The following is a 22005-nucleotide window of genomic DNA, read 5'->3' on the forward strand; positions in this document are numbered from 1 at the left end:
GAGGATGGGAGTTAGGTAAACCTGATGGCTAATAACTCATGGGTTTGGCACATCTTAGCATCCTCAGTTTTGAAAGGTGGAATGGGGGGTATCAGCCTCATGCTGCTAATTTGAATAACTAATGAGCACTACACTCAGCCAGTCATGGGTTGTTTCTGAGCAATGGGCAGAACATGGAGGCTTTGGGGCTCTTTCTTTTCAACCATAAACATGGTTACACTCCAGTCTTTGTACATTTTAGATTCGTTGTCAAACTGGGGGTGGGGAGAAACCCAAGAAGCATGAGCATGGGGCTCTGCTACAAAGCCAGGAGCCTACTCATAGTGGGGCACTAGGTCGCCACAGAGAGGTAGTTGCTCCAAGCATTTATCTAAATAGCCTAGAGTCTGCTGGTAAGCAAGGTAGTGGAGATTTGTACTTGAGCAGTCACTATAAAATGAGAGTTACTTCCTCTTTGGGCAGATGCCAAGGTTTGTTTCTTGCAGTCTTGAGTCTTCTGGTTGAGGCAGAGGCTAACCACAATGACAGCAGAGCTTTCTGGATTGCTTACTGCTGAAGATCAGGTACTTTTGACACAGTAGAATTTGAGCCTCTACGCTTGCCGTACTCTAGAATTGCTTTCCTGCTTCCTCTCAATGTACTTTTGTACTCACTGAACTCCGGGGCAGTCCAGCCTTGGGATCACTGACAGCTCAAGCTTGAAGGTAAGAGCACAGTTTACCTTAAATGTTTGGCCTAAGTTATTGGTGCATGTTCTCAGTCTTCAGGCATGCATGCTGATGTAGAAGTAGGTTAGCCCAAGCTAGAAAGATCCTAAGTCCTAAGAAACCTGAGAAAAATTATAAAAGACATAAGAAACCAACACCGGCTGTGCTCGAATTAGAAATTCGTGCACTCTCCTTCCCATGATACCATCTCCCTTATGTACGTTGATCTTCCCAGCCCCCACCCCTCACCCCGTTCCTGACAGCCTCTCCCCTTGCCAGTCAACTGGACTTTTCTGGCTATTTCTGTCTCTTCTCCCCACAGGGCCCTCCTTTTGTCACAGCCTTTGGGCACCACTCAAGCTGGGTCTATAAAAGGGACTTGACCAGACAGATCCCCATCTCAAGCTGGTTACTTACATAAACGAGCAGCCATAGCACCGTGGCCACGGGCCTGTAAAGTTTACAAGCAGTGGAAGGTCCGCTGAGGGCAAGGTGGAGGACTTGTGGGAGTCTGAGGCCTGTGTGGAGGACAGCGTGAGCCCCTGTCTTAGAAAACGAAGCAGAAAAGGCTGAGTGGAGCGGAGCAGTGATTCCTGCTCGCGGAGTTTGTCTCACAAAGGACGCCACACTGACCCAGCCTGGCAGGATGGAACAGTGGCTGCCTGGGAACGTTTGTCTGTCTGCCCAATTCTAACAGTATCAGAGGCCATAGCTCATGCAAACTAGCAGAAGAACCCAAAGGGAGGCTGACAAGGTCTGGAAATGGCTGTGGGGACTAACGGCATTGTGTCTTCCCCAGCACCACCCTCTCTCCCCACCCCTGCTGCACCTCCTTCTTCCCAGCTTCCACCAGGCTCTACTCTGTGGGTCCAGCACAGCAGGAGGGGACACAATGCCCTAAGGCATCAGTACTTTTAATCCTCCCCCGGTCTTGGCAGCAGTCTCAGCTGCTGATGGCTGTCTTTCTCCCACAGCCCTGCATGCTGTGGCCATCAGACCATCTGTGTGCCTCTCGCCGTCCCATGAGGTTCTCAGTAGAAAATTCCAGAATTCCATATACCTAAGCTGCCAGACCCAGGCCCGGGAGAGACTCAGTTGTTCCCCTGTAATCACTGTTCCTGCCCAGCAGCAGGAGAGAAGTTTGGATTACACACTAACCTCAAGTCTGGAAACAGATCCAAATCTGAGAATCTGATGTCTGCTGAGTGCCTGTGGCTTTTATATCATTCTAAAATCAAATATTCTGGAATCCCTCCCCTGCTCCAAATTTTCCACACTGGGAATGGTGCACACTGGGCAAACCTCTATTACTGAACTATACCTCAGGCCTCACCTGGCTGTTCCCACAGTTTCAGAGCCTCACCCGGCCCCTCAGCTCTACCTGTCCAGTCCACAAAGCTGCTGCAGCGCTGGTGGTCTCTGCTGCCTGAAGGGTTGCAAGGCATTACCTCCAATTGCAAGGCAATGCTCTAAACATCACTAAGTGCAGTGCAGACCAGCTCTCTTTGATATCTGCAGGATAAGACACACTCAATAAGATCATTACAATGCCTATCTATCTTTTTCTCCATGCTCACTTCCACACACCCAACACTGATGCTCTAAGCCCTGGAGACTTCCCTGTCAAGGTACACTTTGCTTAGTTCTGCTGGAGGGCCCTAACTATGGTTGAAATGTGCTTCATCCTCCCAAACTTCTGCTGGAGCTTGAGCCTCAGAGTCTTATGTTAATTAATGCTAAAGGATAGAGCCTTCCTCCTACTCTCTGGTTTGGAATTGGGGCTTTTGTAAATGAATCCCCCCCACGGCTTTACAAGGAGAAGGAAGGTGTGACCATGGAGAAAGACAGGCACCATCCTTCCTACTGTGATGTGATGTCACCCCAGGCATGTGCACAGCTGTTTGCCTCTCAAGCCTCCAAAACCATGAACTAAATACAAGTCTCTTTTTTCTTTTACTGAGTTTTTGAGACAGAGCCTCACTGTGTAGTCTACCCTCGAATGAGTGATCTTCCTGCCTTATCTTCCTAAGTGTTGGGACACAACCAGGGACTGCCATGCTCAGGCTCTTTTCTCTAGAAAGCCTGGCTTGGTTGTTTCAGAATAGTAAGACAAAGCTCACTGGTGCAGCCTGCATAGGCTTCCTTTTGCTCGATACTCCAACCCCTTCCCACACTACCCTCTAGATTTTGCAGTCTGGAGTCATGTGTTTTATTGCTAAATATAAAGCAAATGCGTAGAATAATACGTTATTATAATGTATATCTTCAAGCCTTCAGACACACCCAGAGGGAGCAAAAACCTGTCAAAAACAACGAAGATGCATTCCTCATGCTCCCTTCACCCAGACATAGCTCTGTCCTTTCCCCCACTTTAAGAACAACCGCTGTTCTAACATTTCAAAGGAACATTTACTTTCTTCTCTTTGTGTTAGGGAATAAGCCCACAGCCTTTAGTGTGCTATGCAGGTCTTCTGCTACTTAGCTACACCCTTCTCCTTCCTTTTCTTTATAATTTATTAACATGAGTGATGAACATACTTAGACATAATAGTTTAAATTGGTTTGTTGGTCTTTTGGGTCTCTTTAAATGTGTCATTTTATGATTTTTTTATATGTAAAGCCTACACCTTTAAATTGTTTCCTTACCATCTATGTGGAGGGAGTGTATCATTGTCCTGCAGGCTCATGCAGGTCTGCACAGGCTGATTTCACCCTGTGCTGAAGTCTCACGTGCTCCTGTCCTCTCCACTTCCCAAACATTCTTTGGACACAGATGGTGTGGCAGTGATTTAGCAGGACCCCTTCATGGAGAAAGCATTCTCCATCGAGGGACAAACAATGTCTTTCTTTTGTGATTTATTATATATTAAGGCCCAAGTTTTTATATTTATTAAGAGTTGCAAGAAAGTTTTATAATTACATAATTTATTTTTCTTTTATTTATCAGAACAATTCTATAAATAGAAATGTGTCTTCTAGTACTATTTGATCAATTAATACAGGAAAACCATGACAAATTATTAATTCCCTTTTTCCAACGTTCAACAGAAGAGCAGGTTTCCGAGCTTGATCAAGCTCATCCTACTAAGTCCAAGTCCCTTAGTCTAGGCAGCTCAAACAATTTTTCATATGGCAAGAAGTCCCAGACCGCGGTGTTAGGCGGTACATTTTCTCAAGGTCTCTGCTTGCAGATGGCTGTCTTCTACTAAGTCCTTACATGGTGTTTCTTCAGTGTAACCCCTGGTGCTTCTCTGTGGGTCTAAATCTAAGAAGCCCTGTCTGACTGAATTAGAACCCACTCTAAAGACCTTGTGCCGACTTAATCAACCCTCAAGAGCCCTATCTCTAGCAGTCACAGTCAAAGGTACGGAGATCAGAGCTCAACATAGGAAGTTGGAGACACATGATTCAGTCCACTGTACCCAACAATTCTTTTGCCATGTAAGTATATGTAAAAGGTTTTCTGCTGCTCGCAAATTTAACAATTTAAGATGACATAAGCATGTGGTAATACATGTGGTAGCACGTGTGATAGCACATGCCTGTAATCCCAGCACTTGGGAAGCAGAGGCAGAAGGATCCTGGAAAGTTTGATGCCCACTTGGTGTATGTGGTGATAGACATCAGGACCCCGTTTAGAAGAAAAGAAGGCCTGGGTTTATTAACTCAGACTTTTTAATTGCTATTGTTTTGTTTTGACGTTTGAAACAGAGTCTCGCTGTAACCCAAACTGGCTTCAAACTCACAAATTTCCCTCACATTGCTTGCCCTCACACCCTGCTGATTGTTTTAGCCCCGGAAGGTCGGAAGTCTGAAAGATCACAGGCTCTGGGTAAAATCAAGGTACAGAGCTGCACTCCTGGGGGTTCTGGAAGAGCATCCCTGCTCAGCTCACCTGCTGCTCAGCCGTCTGCAGTTCTGTGCAGGTGAATGGTCCAGGCTGCTGCCAGAGCTTCACCCTCAGCATCTAGAGGCCTTGAGGTCTGTTCCCCTTTGCCTCTGGCCTGGCAGTGGCAACCAAGTCAAACTATGCTCCGGGTGCCCCACAGCCTCCACCAGTGCTCTATTGGAGATGAGGAGGAGAAGCTCTTTGGGAGCCATAATGTTGCATACCACAATTTTCATTTGAAAAGGACAAAAATACATGAACTAATATCAATTCCTGGGTGATATAGCCCTCCTTGTGCGTTTGGGATTATTGCAAGGGTTTCTTTTTTTAAATTTGAACACAAACATTCATACCTACAACTTAGAATGAGGCAATTTTAAAAGAAGATGATCCAATTTTCAGGCATGCTAGCTGAGGTCCTGAGCAAGTCATTGATCCTGTGACTCACTTCCCATATTTAGAAAAATGATAATTATTTCTTCATGTTAAAATTATGATGTGAATTAAAAGAGAAGGGAAATTACGGCAGGATCTAAAATAAGGAAGTATCAATGTTCCAAACCAACTGAGGTAGGCTTACACTTGTCACCTCAGCATAGAGGGGGCTGAGGCAGGAGGACTGTGGATTCAGTGCCAGCCTGGGATACACAGTGATTTCTGGGGCATCTTAGGACAACCTGTCCTAAGTGAGACCCTGTCCCACTCTTACCCCCAAACAGGAGGCAACAATATACCTTCCTCTGCTCAAGCTGACTACACTACCTCTCAAAGTGTCATCAAAAGTCCACCCTCTCTGCCATGTTACTATAACTGCTTCTTGTATTTGAAATGTTTTCCAAAAATAATCGGCTTTTCATTTTCTAAAAGTACTGTGTCTGTTCTATAGAACTCAGCTATCTCTGAAAGATAACCTCGGATACCTCGGATATCTCTGAGAATAACCCTGAAAGCTGGTCTGGCAAAACTGGGCCCACTGCTCCTTCTTTTAAGAACATTAAACTACAGAAGACAAACCATTCACAAAAGGACAAAATCGATTTGCTTATCTAAAGCATCTAGAGTTCGAGGAGACAGAAAGGGAAATGCTGGTCGCCAGGGACTGGGGATTTAGCACTAAGGCGCCCCTAGTTTCCATCTAGGAAGGGAAAAGTTGTCTGGAGATGGAGGGTGATGATGGACGTGCAATGGTGGGAAAATCGTTAACGCCACAGAGCCGTGCACTTAGAGCTAAGAGTGCTTTTCGTGTTGTGTATGCTTCTCGCAGCATTTTAAAAATTGCATTCTCTTTTCTCACAGGCCCTGGACCTGCCACTATGGCCTTGACCCCAGAATTGAGGACACAAGCAAAATGGAAAGAGATAGCAGGGATCCCCCTGGGAGCTGCGACTGTGGACAACTGGAACCAGATTCAGGCCTTCAGGGCCAAGCCAGATGACCTCCTCATTTGTACTTATCCTAAATCAGGTAACTCGGGGTGACAGCTTCAGTCTCTGTCTCTGAGCCATCCGAACGCCTCACCTAGTTAGAACTCCCTGCAATGGCAAACCTGTCCCCTTTGTCCCATGGTAAAGTCCATCTCAGATGCCTGTAGCCCTGGGTTTTCTGAAGCTCACTCTCCTCTGCCATTCACTGTTCTGGGAAGAGGTGAGCGTTGTCTCTGCTGTTCTACTCTCTGTGGAGACCCAAAGTCTTCCTGTCAGAGCTAACAGGATCCACCTGGCTCCACACCGCTTCTCAGGATGCTTGGAGAAAGAATGATGGGTTTAGGATGTTTAGGAGACATCCCTGTCTCCTCAGGGACAACATGGATTCAAGAGATCGTGGACATGATTGAGCAGAACGGGGATGTAGAGAAGTGTCAGCGAGACATCATTCAACATCGGCACCCTTTTATTGAGTGGGCACGGCCACCCCAGCCATCAGGTAAGAGCCCCTGACTCCCTGTGTGTTCCTTCCCCATTCTGTCACTTTCCTTGCCTTGTCTTTCAATGCTCCTCTTCATCTTCTTCCTCCTCCTCTTCCTCATCTCCCCCCGCCCAAACTTTTTCTGAGAGAGGATCTCTAAACATAGTCCTGACTATCCTGGAACTCACTATATAGACCAGGCTGGCCTCGAACTCACAGAGCTCTGCTTGCATCTTTCGCCTGAGTGCAGAGTTAAAGGCACGCGTCCTCGTGCCCAGATCCATCCCTTTTCTTGTCTTTATTCCCACCAGTGTGAGTCAGCAAGGAAGAGAGACGTATGTAAAGGTGAAGTTCTGCCTTATTTCTGATCACACTCTTGCTCTGATCATGTGCAACTGGAGACAACAGGAAGGTGCAGACACCCAACTCCTCTATGGAAGGAAACTCCATTAGGGAGAGTCTACAAACACCCGACTCCACCATGAAAGGAAACCCCATTAGAGAGTCTGCATTTTATTTTCCCTCATCTCAGTTTAACTCAAGGGTTTCACAGAGTCAGTCATTACAAGGGTTGTGTATAGAAGTGCAAAAATCAGTCTCGAAAAAACCAAAAAAAAAAAAAAAAAAAAAAAAAGAAGTGCAAAAATCATAAATCATGTGTCAGCAAGCATGTTTTTGTCTCACAGATGAAAGGTCACAGCACAGTTTGACTCTGGCTGGGAGGGGAATGAGAAGGACCTGCTCTCTGGTCCTAACTGGCTCTGCCTCAGTAGGACAAACTTGTCTGGTATCAGCTTCTGGCTCATTGCCCTCAAAGTGACAGACCAAACCCCTTGAGATTCCCATAAAATGCTCTCAGGCATGGGGTTTAAGAGAAGATGAAGAAGAGTTTCATTTGAGATGAAAGGCATGTCATAGAATTTTTAATGCCGTGGGCATAAGGGCAGACAGCAGCATGGAAGGACTCTGATAAGAATCTAGGTAATGTGACAGAATGAGGGGAGGGGTCCCTTCTTATACTGCATGGGGGACGTGGAAGGTTTCCTGTAGTCAGGCTGTCTCAGGTCCTTAGATAGCAGGGGAGCAGGACTCCAGGGTAGGAATGTACAGCTCTCGTCATGTGTGTGGGTACATGTGCTCGAGGCTGTGCGCACTGCACAGATGAGTGGTCCATACTGGGAAGGGCTCTCTGATATCCTGGGGTTGGCCATTCTCCTGAAATTTGGGCACCGAGGGAATCTGTTATTCTGTGGGCTTAGAGATCCACATGTGAGTTCCTGCTGGGGGCTCGCAGTTACCTTTATTTGAGAGAAAGCCAGATCCAGGTGGAAATGGCCTGAGGACCAGACTGGTTTGGATTTTCTTAGTAGGACAAGCTTATCTAAGGCTCCACCTTATCTTCTATAAACTGACAAAGTAAATTCATTCAAACCTCATACCAGCTCTCAAGTTATGTAAGTCTACCAATACAAAAAACATACCAGCAATACCTCTAAGGGTCCCCCCAAAACAAAAAGTAAGACGATTCATGTGTGGATGATGCGTAAGGTGAGCATCACCTGGAGGGGAAGTTCCCATGTGCCGACCGACCTGTCCAGTCATCTCCTGAAATCTGTTAAAGGTGTGGATAAAGCCAATGAGATGCCATCCCCAAGGATACTAAAGACCCATCTTTCCACTCAGCTGCTGCCACCGTCTTTCTGGACAAGTAACTGTAAGGTAAGACAGGATCAATTGCCTGGGGTACTGCGGCAGGAAGCCCAGAGAACTATGCTTCCAGAAGCTGGGTGAGAATACCTTTCTTTGCACTATCTTTGCACTACCTCTGAGTGCTAACACACAGCGGGAAAGTCAAACACGAAGATAGATCCAGCAGAGTGTTTCCCTGGATGGTTTCAAACACGGTGAAGACAGAGGCCAGACTGAGTTGCTAGAGATATTCTGTTCTTCAGGGAAGCAGGCTGGGGTGGGGTGGGGAACATGACCCACAGCCTGGAGGAGGTGTCGTCGAATGGGGCAGAGACAAGACAGAACAGAGAAAATGAAAGGATTGTTCAGAACGGTAAATCAAAGTAGAGCCGCAGAGCGAATGCTTGTCTGCAGCCTCAGAAGCCTCCATGCCTATTTTGCTTTTTCCAGGGCTGTGTCATGTACCCTAGTGTCTAGTCTAGTGTGTTCCTGCCACATAGAGGATGCTGGACCAGGCTGGGCATGAACAAGGATAGAGTAATCCTATAGTGAGTAGAGTTGAGGTCTCACAATAAGGTAACATTTGCTGAGAAGAATACAATTTTCATAGATTGGGATAAAGAAAAGAAGAACAAAAAGGGTCTAGAGAGATGGCTCAGCTTCTAGAGGAGCCAGGTCCACTTCCCAGACCCATATGATAGCTCACAACAGCATGGACCTTTGGTTCTCAGGGATTCCGCGCTCTCTTCTGGTTTCCATAAGTACTGCATGCACATTGTGCACTTAAAAGCATGTAGGTAAAACACCCATACATAAAAACTAATTTAAAAAGTTAAGTGTTAGTTACTAAGGACTAACAAACTTCTTGATGACAGAAGTAAGTTGGGATTTCCATGAACAAAGGTCTTGTCTCATGACAGTAAAGATGGAGGAGGGGTGCAAATTCTATTTCTGGCATTACTGAAATTGGAAATCATAAAAAACACTGAAGAATGCCCCTTTAAGTTGTCCAACTGAAATCATGCTAGAAAAATAAGAAGTCTCCGAGTTACAGAAAAATAGATAGTAAATAAAATTATTTTATTTTATAAAAAGCTTCTCTTCCACAATGGGCTAGAGAAGGTGACATCTTAGGAAATAATTCCCCTTCTAGATGTTCTCAAGAACACAAGGATTTTACTCAGGCAATTTTGCTGCACCCTTTCCTCCTGTCACAGCGTTAGTGAACCAGTCTACCGCTGTATAAGGGGCCTTGGAGAATACTGAGACAGAAAAACAGCCTGAGTATGGAGCCATGCCAGGGTATTTGATGCCCTGGGTGATTCAGCAACATGGACTTCAGTATTTCCATGGGGACTGGCACAGAGCCTAAGCACAAGGAGAGAAGAAGGAGCAGAGAAAGCAGGGGTAGCAAAGGTGAGCAGGAGGAACTGTGCTCTGTGATCCGGAGAAGGACCTGCAATAGCTATGTCTTCAGTTTTGAATGAGTGCGTTCATTAAATATACAACAAACCAAAGAAAAAATAAATAAGAATAAACAGTAAGCAGCGTGAAGACAGGAGAGAAAGAGGGAGAGAGAGAGAGAGAGAGAGAGAGAGAGAGAGAGAGAGAGAGAGAGAGAGACAGAGACAGAGAGGATAGATAAAAATAGATAGATGAGAGAGAGAGAGAGAGAGAGAGAGAGAGAGAGAGAGAGAGAGAGAGAGAGAGCTTTCTCCCTATGGCTGAGCTTTCCCAGGTCTGAACTTCTTGCTTCTCTTCCCCAATAGACTAAACAAGGTAACATCTGTAGGAAATAGCTCCCCTTCTAGATGTTCTCAAGAACTCAGGCACTTTTGCTGTGCCCTTTCCTCCCTGTCACAGTGCAAGGGGACCAGTCTACCCCGAGATAAGGGGTCTTGGAGAACACTTAGATAAACATGCTTGGGTGTGAAATGGGGGTGGAACAACCCACTTCCAGGGCCAGCTTCTTAGTGCATTCAAACAGCACAAGACAATTTATCAATATAATGAATATCGTGGGCAGAAAAGGAGACCACGGGTCCTCTCCCAAACTCCTTTCCCTGCCCTGAAGAAGACACTGCAAACTCACAACTCAGCACAAGGTGACCCCCACCGCCTGAGTCACCAGTCAGTCATCTCACTTGGGCCTCCAGATTCTGACTGTCCTCACCATCCCACATTTCAGCACACAAAGGATAGGGCCATCATAAGGGTGTCTGCTAGTGCAACAGCAGAGCTAGCCCCAAGACTTCTGACACATCTGTTACGGGTAGAAAAGAGAATGTTAAAGTTGCACAAAAATGAACAATTGTATCAAAATGACATGAAAAAAAGATGCAATTGTAATCAGAATCATCAAATAAATAAATGGTGTTTTGTAATTGAACGTATATAATATGTCACACACATATATGTGTGTGTGTGTGTATATATATATATATATATATATAACCACTTAAAATTAAAAATCAAAACTAGCCTAACTCTCAGATTATCCATCTGAATAGGGAAAAATGTATGAATTTAGGATGGGATGAGAGCCAAGGAAAGACGAGAGTGATGTGGTGTGGCTGGAAGTCACACACATGAAAAGGAAAGAAGACACAAAAAGCCAGGCAGTGTGGAAGTGAAAGACACCTTAGGTTTAAAGCTTAAGAATTCAAGCAGAAAAAGCGTCAAACTTTAGAAAACTTTCTCCATCTGAGCATGGCAGCATGGTGACTTGGAGGAAGCATGTGTTAGAACTCTGAGGTGGTGATGAGGTCTCTCAGCAGGGTTCCTCAGAATGGCCCTTATTCAAACAACCTGGTATACAAAAACACACAGGTGCAAAACTGATAACCGCCGAGAAATGCCTGTGCTCCAGGAAATTGGAGACATGGTGCTGTTCCAGGATGCCAACACCAGGTGGAGCTACTGCTCATCCAGAAACCAAGCTGAGCTGTCCAGAAGGCTCACTGGCATACACGTGTCAGTGGGATAACAGGCCCGAGTTTCTAGAGGAAGAGTTTGCTCCTCATAACAAAGGGAACATCAAGACTTGGCTAACTATTAATGAGTTAATAGGGCCTGGCTTGAGGCGGCAAAAACGGCAAGGACGCCCCTCCAGGTTGTGCAGCCAGCGCAGAAGAGCTGCACGGTCCTAAAGAGGACTTGGCCAGAGCGAGAACTCAAAGCGTCACATATTTATGCCGCTCCAACCACCTCTCTTCCTCTCCTAAGTTCCTTTACGTAGCTCGAAACGCCAAAGACTGCATGGTTTCCTATTACCACTTCTACAGGATGAGCCAGGTGCTCCCAGATCCAGGCACCTGGGACGAGTATTTTGAAACCTTCATCAATGGGAAAGGTAAATAGAAACGCTCCTTTATTCTTCATCCAGTAGAGCTGAGTGGAGAGAGACACTCATGACAGTTGAGTCCCCAGGATGTCATGCACCTCCTTAGACAAGTGCCACCACTGACAGGGACCACAGAGAGGGGGCTGGTTTCTTTCACATTGAAGAACCCCATCCCTCAGCAAGCAGCCCCGTTCTACTTCAAAAGCCTTTATTCCAGGTTCCTGGCCTGTAGAGTTACCCTCCTCCTGGGTGTCCCTGAAATCATATGAGGTGCAGGTAATTGTGCATAAGTAACACAGAGGACTTTAATTTGCCCTTTAAGGCAAAAACCCTAGGACTGACCCAAAGCATGTGACCTCGGGATAAAGCAACTCGGTGTCCTGAGACACAAGATTTTTCCTTCACCATGTCTCTAGCCTCTGATGTCCTTTAAGTAAAAGAAGAAAGTAAAAAATCCTGCTCTCAGAAGGTTCGTGTTCATGAAAGCCGTTCTTGTTTGTTTCAGTTTATTGGGGATCCTGGTTTGACCATGTAAGAGGATGGTGGGAAATTCGAGATAGATACCAGATTCTCTTCCTCTTCTATGAAGATATGAAGAGGGTAAGTAAATTATGGCTTCAGGATCAGGGGCTGGGGAGCTGCTTGAAGGATGTTTCTCACAGGGATGTCTGAGGAAATGGGATCATGTTAAACTCTATTCCAGTCCAACTCAATGCTACCCTCCCCCGACAGGACCCAAAGCGTGAAATCCAGAAAGTCATGCAGTTCATGGGAAAGAACTTGGATGAAGCTGTGCTGGATAGAATCGTCCAGGAGACATCATTTGAGAGAATGAAAGAGAACCCTATGACAAATCGTTCAACGGTCCCCAAATCCATCCTGGACCAGTCCATTTCCCCTTTCATGAGAAAAGGTTTGCGGGGAATTCTTCCTTTCTAATTCTGAGACGGTGCACCCCAAATACACATATTATGCTCCTAACGAGGCTAGAGACCCGCTTCTGTCACACAGAGATTCTACACACTAAGTCTTACAGAGAACTAAGGCCAGCACTACTCTGGTGCACAGCTCTCTGGGAGCCACGTCTGAGGGTAGACTCATCAGACCTGGGGTCTGGAAACCGGGGGTCAGCACTCTGCTTTAAGGCTCTGCTTGTAAGGAGAGCGACTGTCCGCATGCATGTGTCCTGTGTTCCACCCCTGTGTCTTTCTCCTACTCCATAGCCACTGCTTCGACTTCTGTGCTTGACTTCATTGGACCACAACCCCAAGCTGTTCAGGCTCATGACTTTCAACATGGACTGCTGTGAATCATCTCTTACTGCCTCCTTCTTCCTGAGAGAGGAATTCTGTTGGGCCCAGATCATCCAGTTTTAAGAGAAAAGTGTTAGTTTTCTTAAAAATTAGTGCATTAAATAACTTTAGAAAACAGTACTGATTTGACCATTTCACACAGATCCTCACTAAAATCCAGTTCACAAGGAACTAGAAACAACACAAGCCCCTCCCTCCTTCTCATAGCCCGCACATTTCCTTCCACCACAGCACAGCCAGGACCTGGGGTTCACGTGTTGCTCTAGAGCATCTTTCCTTTTTCTTTCCATGCTTGAGTTCATTTATTTCATGGCCCCTCTAGTCTACGAAGTCTCCCAGGCCCCTGAAGTAAAGCCGCTCCGCCGCCTTTCTCCCTTAATAATGGTGAGAATTTGAGGAGTAGCCTTTCTTCAAGCCTACCCACACCCACCATTTCTGCACACTGTGTTTGCTTCTTTTCTCGCTTGCCTTGGCCCATAGACACAAAGATAGATGGCTTGATAGAAAATTGTTCACTCAAACAAAAAATGTAGCTACACTATATATTTTTGCTTATGGGAATATGGAGCATCTCTGCAGGTCAAAGAACACAGATCTCAGCAATCGCTGTTTGTAGAGGTCTCGTGGGACATGCTGTTATTCACCCAATTATTTCTCTAATTATAGAAACAATACTGTGTTTCAATTTTTACAGTTAATGCTACAATAAATACTTTTGTTCATCAAACTGAATAATTTCCCACAAGAATCACAGGTGTTACAAAGAGTTTTTTCCTATCTAAAATCATTTCAATCAATGCCTGCTGAAAAATAGTATCTCATTGTAATTATCACCAAATTCTTTTTCATTGAGATATAGTCTACATAAAAATGACTCACAGAACTTAACTGTACAGTTCAACCATTTTTATTTTTAAAAAAGTAAACAACTAAGCAACCAACATCTGAATCAAGGCAGCGAAGAATTCCATTACCTTGGGACATTTTCTCGTCGTTTCGAGTCAATCTCCTATAGAGAACAATGTCCTCATCTCTCACTCTTGGTTGATTTTGCTTGTTAGTTGAAACAAGGAAAATATACACACGAGATATCACCGTATATATTTTCTTATGTCTAGGATCTTTTGACAGCATAGTAACAGCTGAGGACCCCGGGTATGGTTATATGTCTGCCATTCATTCGTTTTGTAACTGTGATTATGTACATATGTATACCACAGAGAGCCAGGAGCCCAGGTCACCAAGCTCCCTTGAATTATTTGTCCACTGAGTTAGAAGCTGGTGCCCTGCATGGGGACCACTAGGGCTGCCTCTCAGACAAGAGAGCTAAGGAAACGAGGAACTGAGTGACCGCCATCCAGCTCCAAAGTGGGTACTCCACACTCTACTCAGGGGCACGGAGTCTGTCCATCAGAGGCTGATGTTCCTGTCTGGGCTTCATCTTTTAGGAACTGTGGGGGATTGGAAGAACCACTTCACTGTGGCCCAGAATGAGAAGTTTGATGAAATCTACAGACAGAAGATGAAGGGAACGTCTATAAACTTCTGCATGGAACTCTGATCAAGATGGAGAGAGATGGCAAGAACATGGAGGCCACTGCTCAGGCAGAAGAAGTTCTGGAAGCACACTGTGAAATACTCAAGACTGTGGCTCAATCTCTATGAATTTTAACACCACATTATGATTTGTAAACGTGGATCATGGCTAATGTGTATTCTTTCCATTATTCACAATAAATCAGTAAGTCAGCTTAATAATATAAGGAAAATATAACTAAGACTGGAATGCTACAAAATTCAAGTTTCCATTCTTTTAGAAACAGTGATTCTCATCTTGCAGGTCATGTTCCCTGTGGAGTTATAGTTCAGATATCTTGCATGTCAGATGTTTGTATTAAAATTCATAACAGTAGCAAAATTACAGTTATGATGTGGCAACACAATAATTTTATGTTTGAGGGCAACTACAACAGAAGCAACTATATCAAAGGATGTAGCATTATGAAGGTTGAGAACCACTGTACTAGAAGATATAGCCTGACTCTGAAACATGCTACCTTAAGTACCAGCAAAGGAATAATAGATTTCATTTATATGAATGTACATGAAATTCCTAAAGTCGTTCCTGCTCAATCAGGGTTTTGCCTGGCTGAAATGGAAAGAATCACTGTGGACGATGTGCTGAAAGCAGGCCTTGGCCACACATTCAACCTGGTGCGAGGAAAATGAGGGAAAGACTCCAGGGAGATGCCAGAAATCCCAACCTTAATCAAGGGAATCCTGAATCTGTGCCATTAAGGAAAACAGAAAGAAAATTATATTTCGATGAAAGTAGAATGAAGCCTTGGTGCTCAGCTTGGAGCCAACTGGGTTTTGATCTACAGTCATGCCATCGGAGGAGCAAACAAACCAAACCAAGTGTGTCTTTCATCTAGCTTCTATATTTGCCTATTTTGACTGAATCTGTCTGTATTTGTTGGCCAGCAAGCTTATCTCTATCTCCTGCTACGTACCATGTCAAAAAGAAACAGATTATTTTCTGGCTAGGTACCACTCACCAAAGTGATCAGATCAGCAATTTAAACACACCTGGAGCCACACTCCAGATGGCTTCACTGCTCCTCCTCCACCCCCTCAAGTCTATGTCCATCTCCCCTCCTCCTTCTTCCTCCTTTCCTTCCTTTCCCTTCCTCTTCCTCCATCAATCCTCGGCTGCTCATCCACCTTTCTCTCCCTGCCCAGGTGCTCACCAAATCACCATGGTGCTCATCACTGGGTCAGTGCTGGGTATATCTTAGACAGCAATGTTACCAGGGAACGGTTTTCATTTGGAGACCTAAAGGAAACAGCTTCCTGGTGACACCCCACATTCATCCATGAACGACACAATTAGAGAAGCTTTTCCCCACACAGTAACAAGTCTCCTTCATGTCTTTTTTAACGTTTCTATTTCCTGAACATTTGATATGAAGCCACGGGGTACATAGTGTTTCACATTTCTTCAGCAAGAACAACTTTTTAATGATTTTTCATTTTATGGCACCTGTCACATCTTCTACTTTATGGCTGGGGAAGACTTTGTCTTTATTTACGAGTCGACAGGTATTTGTGCTGTTTGTGGTTTGGGGTTCTCATCCACCATCCCTCTGTTGATGTGTGAGGGTCCATTATTTCCACATCCATCACGGAATTCAGACTGTTTCAAATATCAGGTATAACACTCCCCCCACCGTGTGTGTGTGTGTGTGTGTGTGTGTGTGTGTGTGTGCGCGTGTGTGCATGTGTGCGTGTGTGTGTGCATGTGTGTGTGTGCACACGCGTACATGTGTGTATGTATCCATGTGTACTTTTATAGAATCTAGAGGTGGACACTGGGGATACTCTGTGTCAGCACTCTCCAGTCTATTCCCTTGAGACAGGGTTCATTGATCATGGTGGTAACCAATGGACAGCAAGTCCCAGATGTCTTCTCTGTACCCCATAGACTAAGGTTATAGGCTTCTAGATTATTCTATCTATTCTGGGAATGGGAACTCAGGGCCTAATGCTTGAACAGCAAGTGCCTTACCCATCAAGCCATCTCCCTAGCTCTAACTGGTACAAAACTTTCTGCACATCTACTGGAAATCTAATTCATTTCTGTTATATAGTTATTCCCTTGAAAGTCCAAATAAAATTGGCGTACCACTTTTATCTGAAGATGGTCTCATTTACCACTATCTTGAAATGCCATTGGCCATCTATATAAGCCTTAACATTCAAAGTTTTGTATATAACCACACATGTTAAAGTCTTCAGGAATGTGCAGCATATCAGGATAATTATTACAAAAACTACCATGGAGAAAAACACTAGCATGCACACAATTCTGACAGGATGATCATGCAGTATGTGTTTTCTCTAGGACAACTAGTTCATGGAAAAAAACTGACAGGGTTCCGGAAGTAGTTTGAAATATTCAAGACTCATCAGTGCATCAAGAAACCCCGAAATATCACTGAGAATTCTTTCAACCTGAGACATAACATTATTCTCTGTCTGGAATGTCAACCTAATCTAAGACAGTCAAAGACTCTTAGCAGAATAAACGTAAGACACTTGCCATCAAAGCTAACAATTCCCAGAACTGAGTCCAATTCCCAGAACCCCTATAGAGGAAAGGAAGGAGAGAACAAAATACTACAGAGTTTTTTTTTACTTCTATGTGTGTGCTTTGGCATGAGTGCACACACACACACACACAAATGTAAATTTAAAATTTACCCAAAGCACAAAAATGAATTCCAAATTAACATAATAACATAAATCTAATAGTTTTTTTCTAGCACTAAATGGAAAAGAAAGGAATGAAAATAAAAGGAAGAAAAAGTTAAAAACAAAAGTAAATAGTTATGGTTATGCTAAAAAATAAAGTAGTTATAAGTATTGTAACTGTAATTCTTGCTTGATACCTGTTTTACTATCTGTAGATTTACCATGTTAAAGTTAAAGCCTTCCTTTTTACTTAGAAAAGCAGAGGTGATGTGGGATTCCCCTCTGTATGCTGTCAATGTGTTTTGCTATTGAATAAAGCTGCTCTGGTCCTGTAGCAGGGAAGAATAGAGACAGCTGGGAAAATAACTTGAAGCTAGGAGAAAGAGGCATAGTCAAAAAGGTGTTATGTATCCACTGCAAGAGACAGAAGCTGGAAGGAACCATGCCCATAGGCCACAACAATGTGTTGATACACAGATTAATAGGTATGTGTTAAGACATGAGTTAGTCAGGAATATGCCTAAACTATTGGCCTAGTGGTGTTGTAATTAATATAGTTTCTGTGTGATTATTTTGGGTCAGAGTGGCTAGAAATGAATGAGCAGCCTCTGCCTACATTTTCCCTCTGTTTTATGAACTACTTGTATATTTGTGGATTATTAGTTATTTTTTATATTTCTGAATTTATCAGTGAATTTTTGTGATAATACAAGACAATGCTAACCCATTGCTTCTTTGAGATCGTGTTACCTAGTCTTATTTAGACTTTTAAGTTTCCATTGATTCTTGTATCTCTCCTTGTTATATATGAGTTTGTTTCTTTAGGGGGATGCAAGGAAAGATGGGAGGTTACAGATGGTCTGTGACGCGAGGAGAGATCCTCCATCCAGGCCCGAGGACTCTAGTAATGAGAAACACCAGTGGGAGTCTGAAGCAGTTTCATTCCCATCAGACAAAGCTTGTCTCTACGAACTTCAAAGATTCTCTGGAATCAGGAGGTCCAGCACCACCAGAAAGCAGGCTTCATTAATATCAGCCCTGTGCTACAATGACAGAAGAAGGGATCTGGAATTGAGGCTACTTGCAGGGTCACTGAATTTCTGGTGGGGATAAGTAGAAGAGACACATTCAGTGTATGGCTGTGTGACAGCAAAGAATCTGCCTTGACTTCGGGACAACTCGGGTGCGGGAAGGATAGATAGGAACCTTTTCTAAACCCATGCTCATTGGATACATTTCTGTTATGGTAAAATTTCATAACCATGGGGTCATAAGAAAGAACATATCTGGCTCATTTATGGCGTGATAAAAGCCCATGGGGTGGGACACTGGCAAGAAAGAAGCTGGAAGATTGAAGGCAAAAATGGTAGATTTGAGTGTCACATCCCAACCTCAAGCAGGAAGTGGGGAGAACAGAGAACAGCTTGCTCATCTCAAGACACACTCAGGGACGGCCTTCTGACACTAAGGCTCTACAATATAAAGTTCTCCAAACTGCACCATCAACTGTACTTGAGGATCCATACGTTCAAATGACCAGTCATATCACATATTTTTTCATTTTTTATTGATTTTTATTGAGCTCTACATTTTTCTCTGCTCCCCTCCCTGCCTATTCCCTTCCCTACAACCCTCTCCCATGGTCCTCATGCTCCCAATTTATTCAGGTATTTTTTCCATTTTACATACTGAACACAGTTCCCCATTCCCCTTCTTTTACTTCCTGCCAATTTCCACAAACCTCACCCCAATTCACTCCTCAGAAAGGCCTCCCATGGGGAGTCTGGCATACCAAGTTAAGGCAGAATCAAGACCCTCCCCTGATTCAGGGTTGAGCAAAGCATCCACCATAGCAAAAGGATCCAAAAATAAGTCCATGCACTAGGGATAAAGTCTAGTCCTACACCCAATGGCCCCACAAAGAGTCCAAGGCACACCACTGTCCCCCACCATCAGAGGACCTAGTTTGGACCCATGCAGGTTCTATAGATATCAGTCCAGAGTCAGTGAGTTCCCACTAGCTTGGGTGAATTGTCTCTGTGGGTTTCTCCATCATAAACCTCACCCCTTTACTCATACAATCCCTCTTCCCTCTCTTAAGCTGACTCTGAGAGCTCAACCCAGTGCTTACTGGGTTAAGATTTTCAGGGTAGAAATTGGTCAAAATTCAAAGTCTGATCTGTTGACAGCTCAGAGAATGGCTGGATTTCATGCTAAGGAATTGGTTTTGTGCTCAGGTACTGGATGGATTTCCTGCACAGAGACTGGTTAGTTTCTGTGCTGAGTTTGTCAGAATAAGAATGCATTCTCTAGGTCTGGTTTCTGGTCTAAAGTGTATTTCATTCACTGACCCTTTTTAACATTTTGACTCTAATATCAGGATCACTGAAGTGGCTCTCATCTTAGGTCTGGCTCTGTTCTTTGGCTGTGATTTCAGAGACAATGGGGTTTCTTTGGCTCTGCTAAGAGAGGGCTTCTTTGGCTGTATCTTTGACTCTACCCTACCCAGAGCAAGTTCATCAAAACATTCCCGTGAATGCCTGTACAGCATTGTGGTCATACCCTTCTGCTCAATTTCACTTCCTCCACTCCATCCCTGTGACTAATATTGGTTCATTTATAAATGCTCACCCTCTTCTTGCTAATATCCACAGTCAAAACCTCATATTTTTGTTTGTGGATAGACTCCTTGTCTGTGATAATATCTCTAGCTGTAGCTACACTGTGTATAGCAGAAGAGTTCAGGGATCCCTGTGTCTGAGTATGGACTCCACCCCAGAATCTGAACATGTGCTGCTACTCTCTTGTCAGTTTCTTCATGTAAATTATCCCCCGGATTTTTCCTATGTCTAAGGGCCTGAAAAGGCGTCATTGTGTTATTTGGAATATCTCAGATTTCAAGACAGAAAATTCATAGATATAATCTGCCATTCTGAAGCTACACGAATTTTTTTCTAGCATTGCGTGTCCTACCATTTCCCACAAAATACAGTGGCTTAAGTTGAGCTCAACATCATGAGCAGCCAATGGAAGAGGACATGCTTGGAAAGAATGTCACAATCTTAACATCTCTGGGTTCTGGTTCATGTGAGAGTTGATGCTTGCCTGCGACCACCCACATATGCACAGGTGGGTCCTTCAGAAACAACACAGTCTTCTGTCTCATAGCACTTCTGAAGCACACATCCTGCATTCCTTGAAACATAGCAACATAGTTCAGTTTTTTTCACGTCATTGACATACAGACATGATGCATGTCTGTGACCTACCCAGACATGACAGATGGCTGTCAAGGCCTTCAGAAACAACACAGTGCTCTGACTCACATTATCTCTGAAGAAAACATCCTTCGATCTATGAAACACAGTTCCATAGCACATTTTTGTCTCGTCATCACCATACACTGATTTATGTGGATAGCAACATAGTCCAATTTTTTCAAGTCATTGACACACAGACACAATACATGTGTGTGACCTTCCCAAAAATACACATTGGCTGCCAAGATCCTTCAGGAACAACACAGTGCTCTGACTCACAATATATTTGAAGTAAACATCCATCAATCTATGGAACACATTTAAGTTACATAGAACATTTTTTTTTTCAAATCATTGATACACAATGACTTATGTGGTCATGGAGTATGTTCCAGGAAAAGATCTAGAGAGGTTCCTTAGGAAGATAGGCAATCTAAAGAAGGAGGAGGATAGACTAACCATTCATCAGGTTATGTCGGTGGTGAACTTTCCCAAAAAGACACATTGCACATCATGATATTAGAGGATATCATCCAGCATGGAACTGGTAAGGTCAAGCTCAGTGATTTTGTTATGGCCACTCGGCTTGAACAGGGAAAGATGTTGGAGGAGGTTTGTAGTCCTTACTCTATATGGTCCCAGAGAAATTGGCAACAAAACCCTACGATGGTTTGCCAGGTGATAAGTCGAACTTGGGCATTATCCTACATGGCATGGTCACTGGCCACATTAATGTGTAGAAACCACCCTTGATGGCATGCACAGGATCATCACCACTACCATGTGTCCCATTCATTACCATTTGTCAAAACCCTGTCACACTATCATTGCATGATTACTCATGGTCCACACCTGGTAAATGCTAATAATAAGTCAACGTGTGCAAGAACATTGGCTGGGCCAGTTCAACAACGTGTACCACGTGACAATAAGGAAATCATTCCCAGAGTCGTACAGCATATGTACAACATTGGCTATACCTGTGAAAAGATTGTGTCATTTCTAACACACAGGCAGAGGCCAAATAATAAACCAACATCAACATCAATATACTCAAATACCAACTGAGCTATGAGGACAGCCATCAGCATGACAAGTCCTGGTTAAATAGGATTCCTAAATGTCCTCTTAGCCTTCCTCTACCTGTGAAGAAAAGAGCTAGTGAGCCAGCATTTCATCAGTGCAGATGCTGGGAAGATTCACTTTCAGAAACAGACAAGGGATGCAGAAGCTACACCAAGCTCCAAATATACTTCTCCCTGGAGGAGACACCCTGTCCACAACTCAGGTGACCAAATAATAAACTAACTGCAACAATCAATATTCTGAAATACAAGTTGAACACTGGGAACAGTCATCAGCAAGATTAGACACTCTGGTTAAATATGGTCCACACAGGTCCCTTTATCATCCCTCTCCTCTTGAACAGGAGCAAATGAACCAGCTTTTTAATCAGCATGGAAGCTGGGAAGCGTCACTTTCAGAAAGATTGTGAAGGAAGAGGTATGGGTTGCAGAAGCCACACCATGTTCCACAGACACTCCAGCCTGGAGGTATGCCTTGTTCAGCACCCACATGACTAAATAGTAAACTAACAGCAACAATAATATTCTCAACTACCAATTGAGCTATTAGGCCAGCCATA

General features: G+C 44.1%; 1 protein-coding gene across 1 annotated transcript; it reads left to right on the forward strand.

The window, feature by feature from the left end:
- Window positions 1–653: 653 nt before the first annotated feature.
- On the forward strand, window positions 654–14609 carry LOC119822415 (sulfotransferase 1C2). The gene is made up of 8 exons (XM_038341692.1): window positions 654–704; window positions 5893–6060; window positions 6394–6519; window positions 8123–8220; window positions 11416–11542; window positions 12039–12133; window positions 12266–12446; window positions 14295–14609. Exons 2-8 carry the CDS (start codon window positions 5910–5912, stop codon window positions 14405–14407), a joined length of 891 nt encoding a protein of 296 aa, XP_038197620.1. The 5' UTR covers window positions 654–704; window positions 5893–5909; the 3' UTR covers window positions 14408–14609.
- Window positions 14610–22005: the final 7396 nt, after the last annotated feature.

The sequence above is a fragment of the Arvicola amphibius genome, chromosome 9, assembly GCF_903992535.2.
Source record: "Arvicola amphibius chromosome 9, mArvAmp1.2, whole genome shotgun sequence".
Taxonomy (NCBI): Eukaryota; Metazoa; Chordata; class Mammalia; order Rodentia; family Cricetidae; genus Arvicola; species Arvicola amphibius.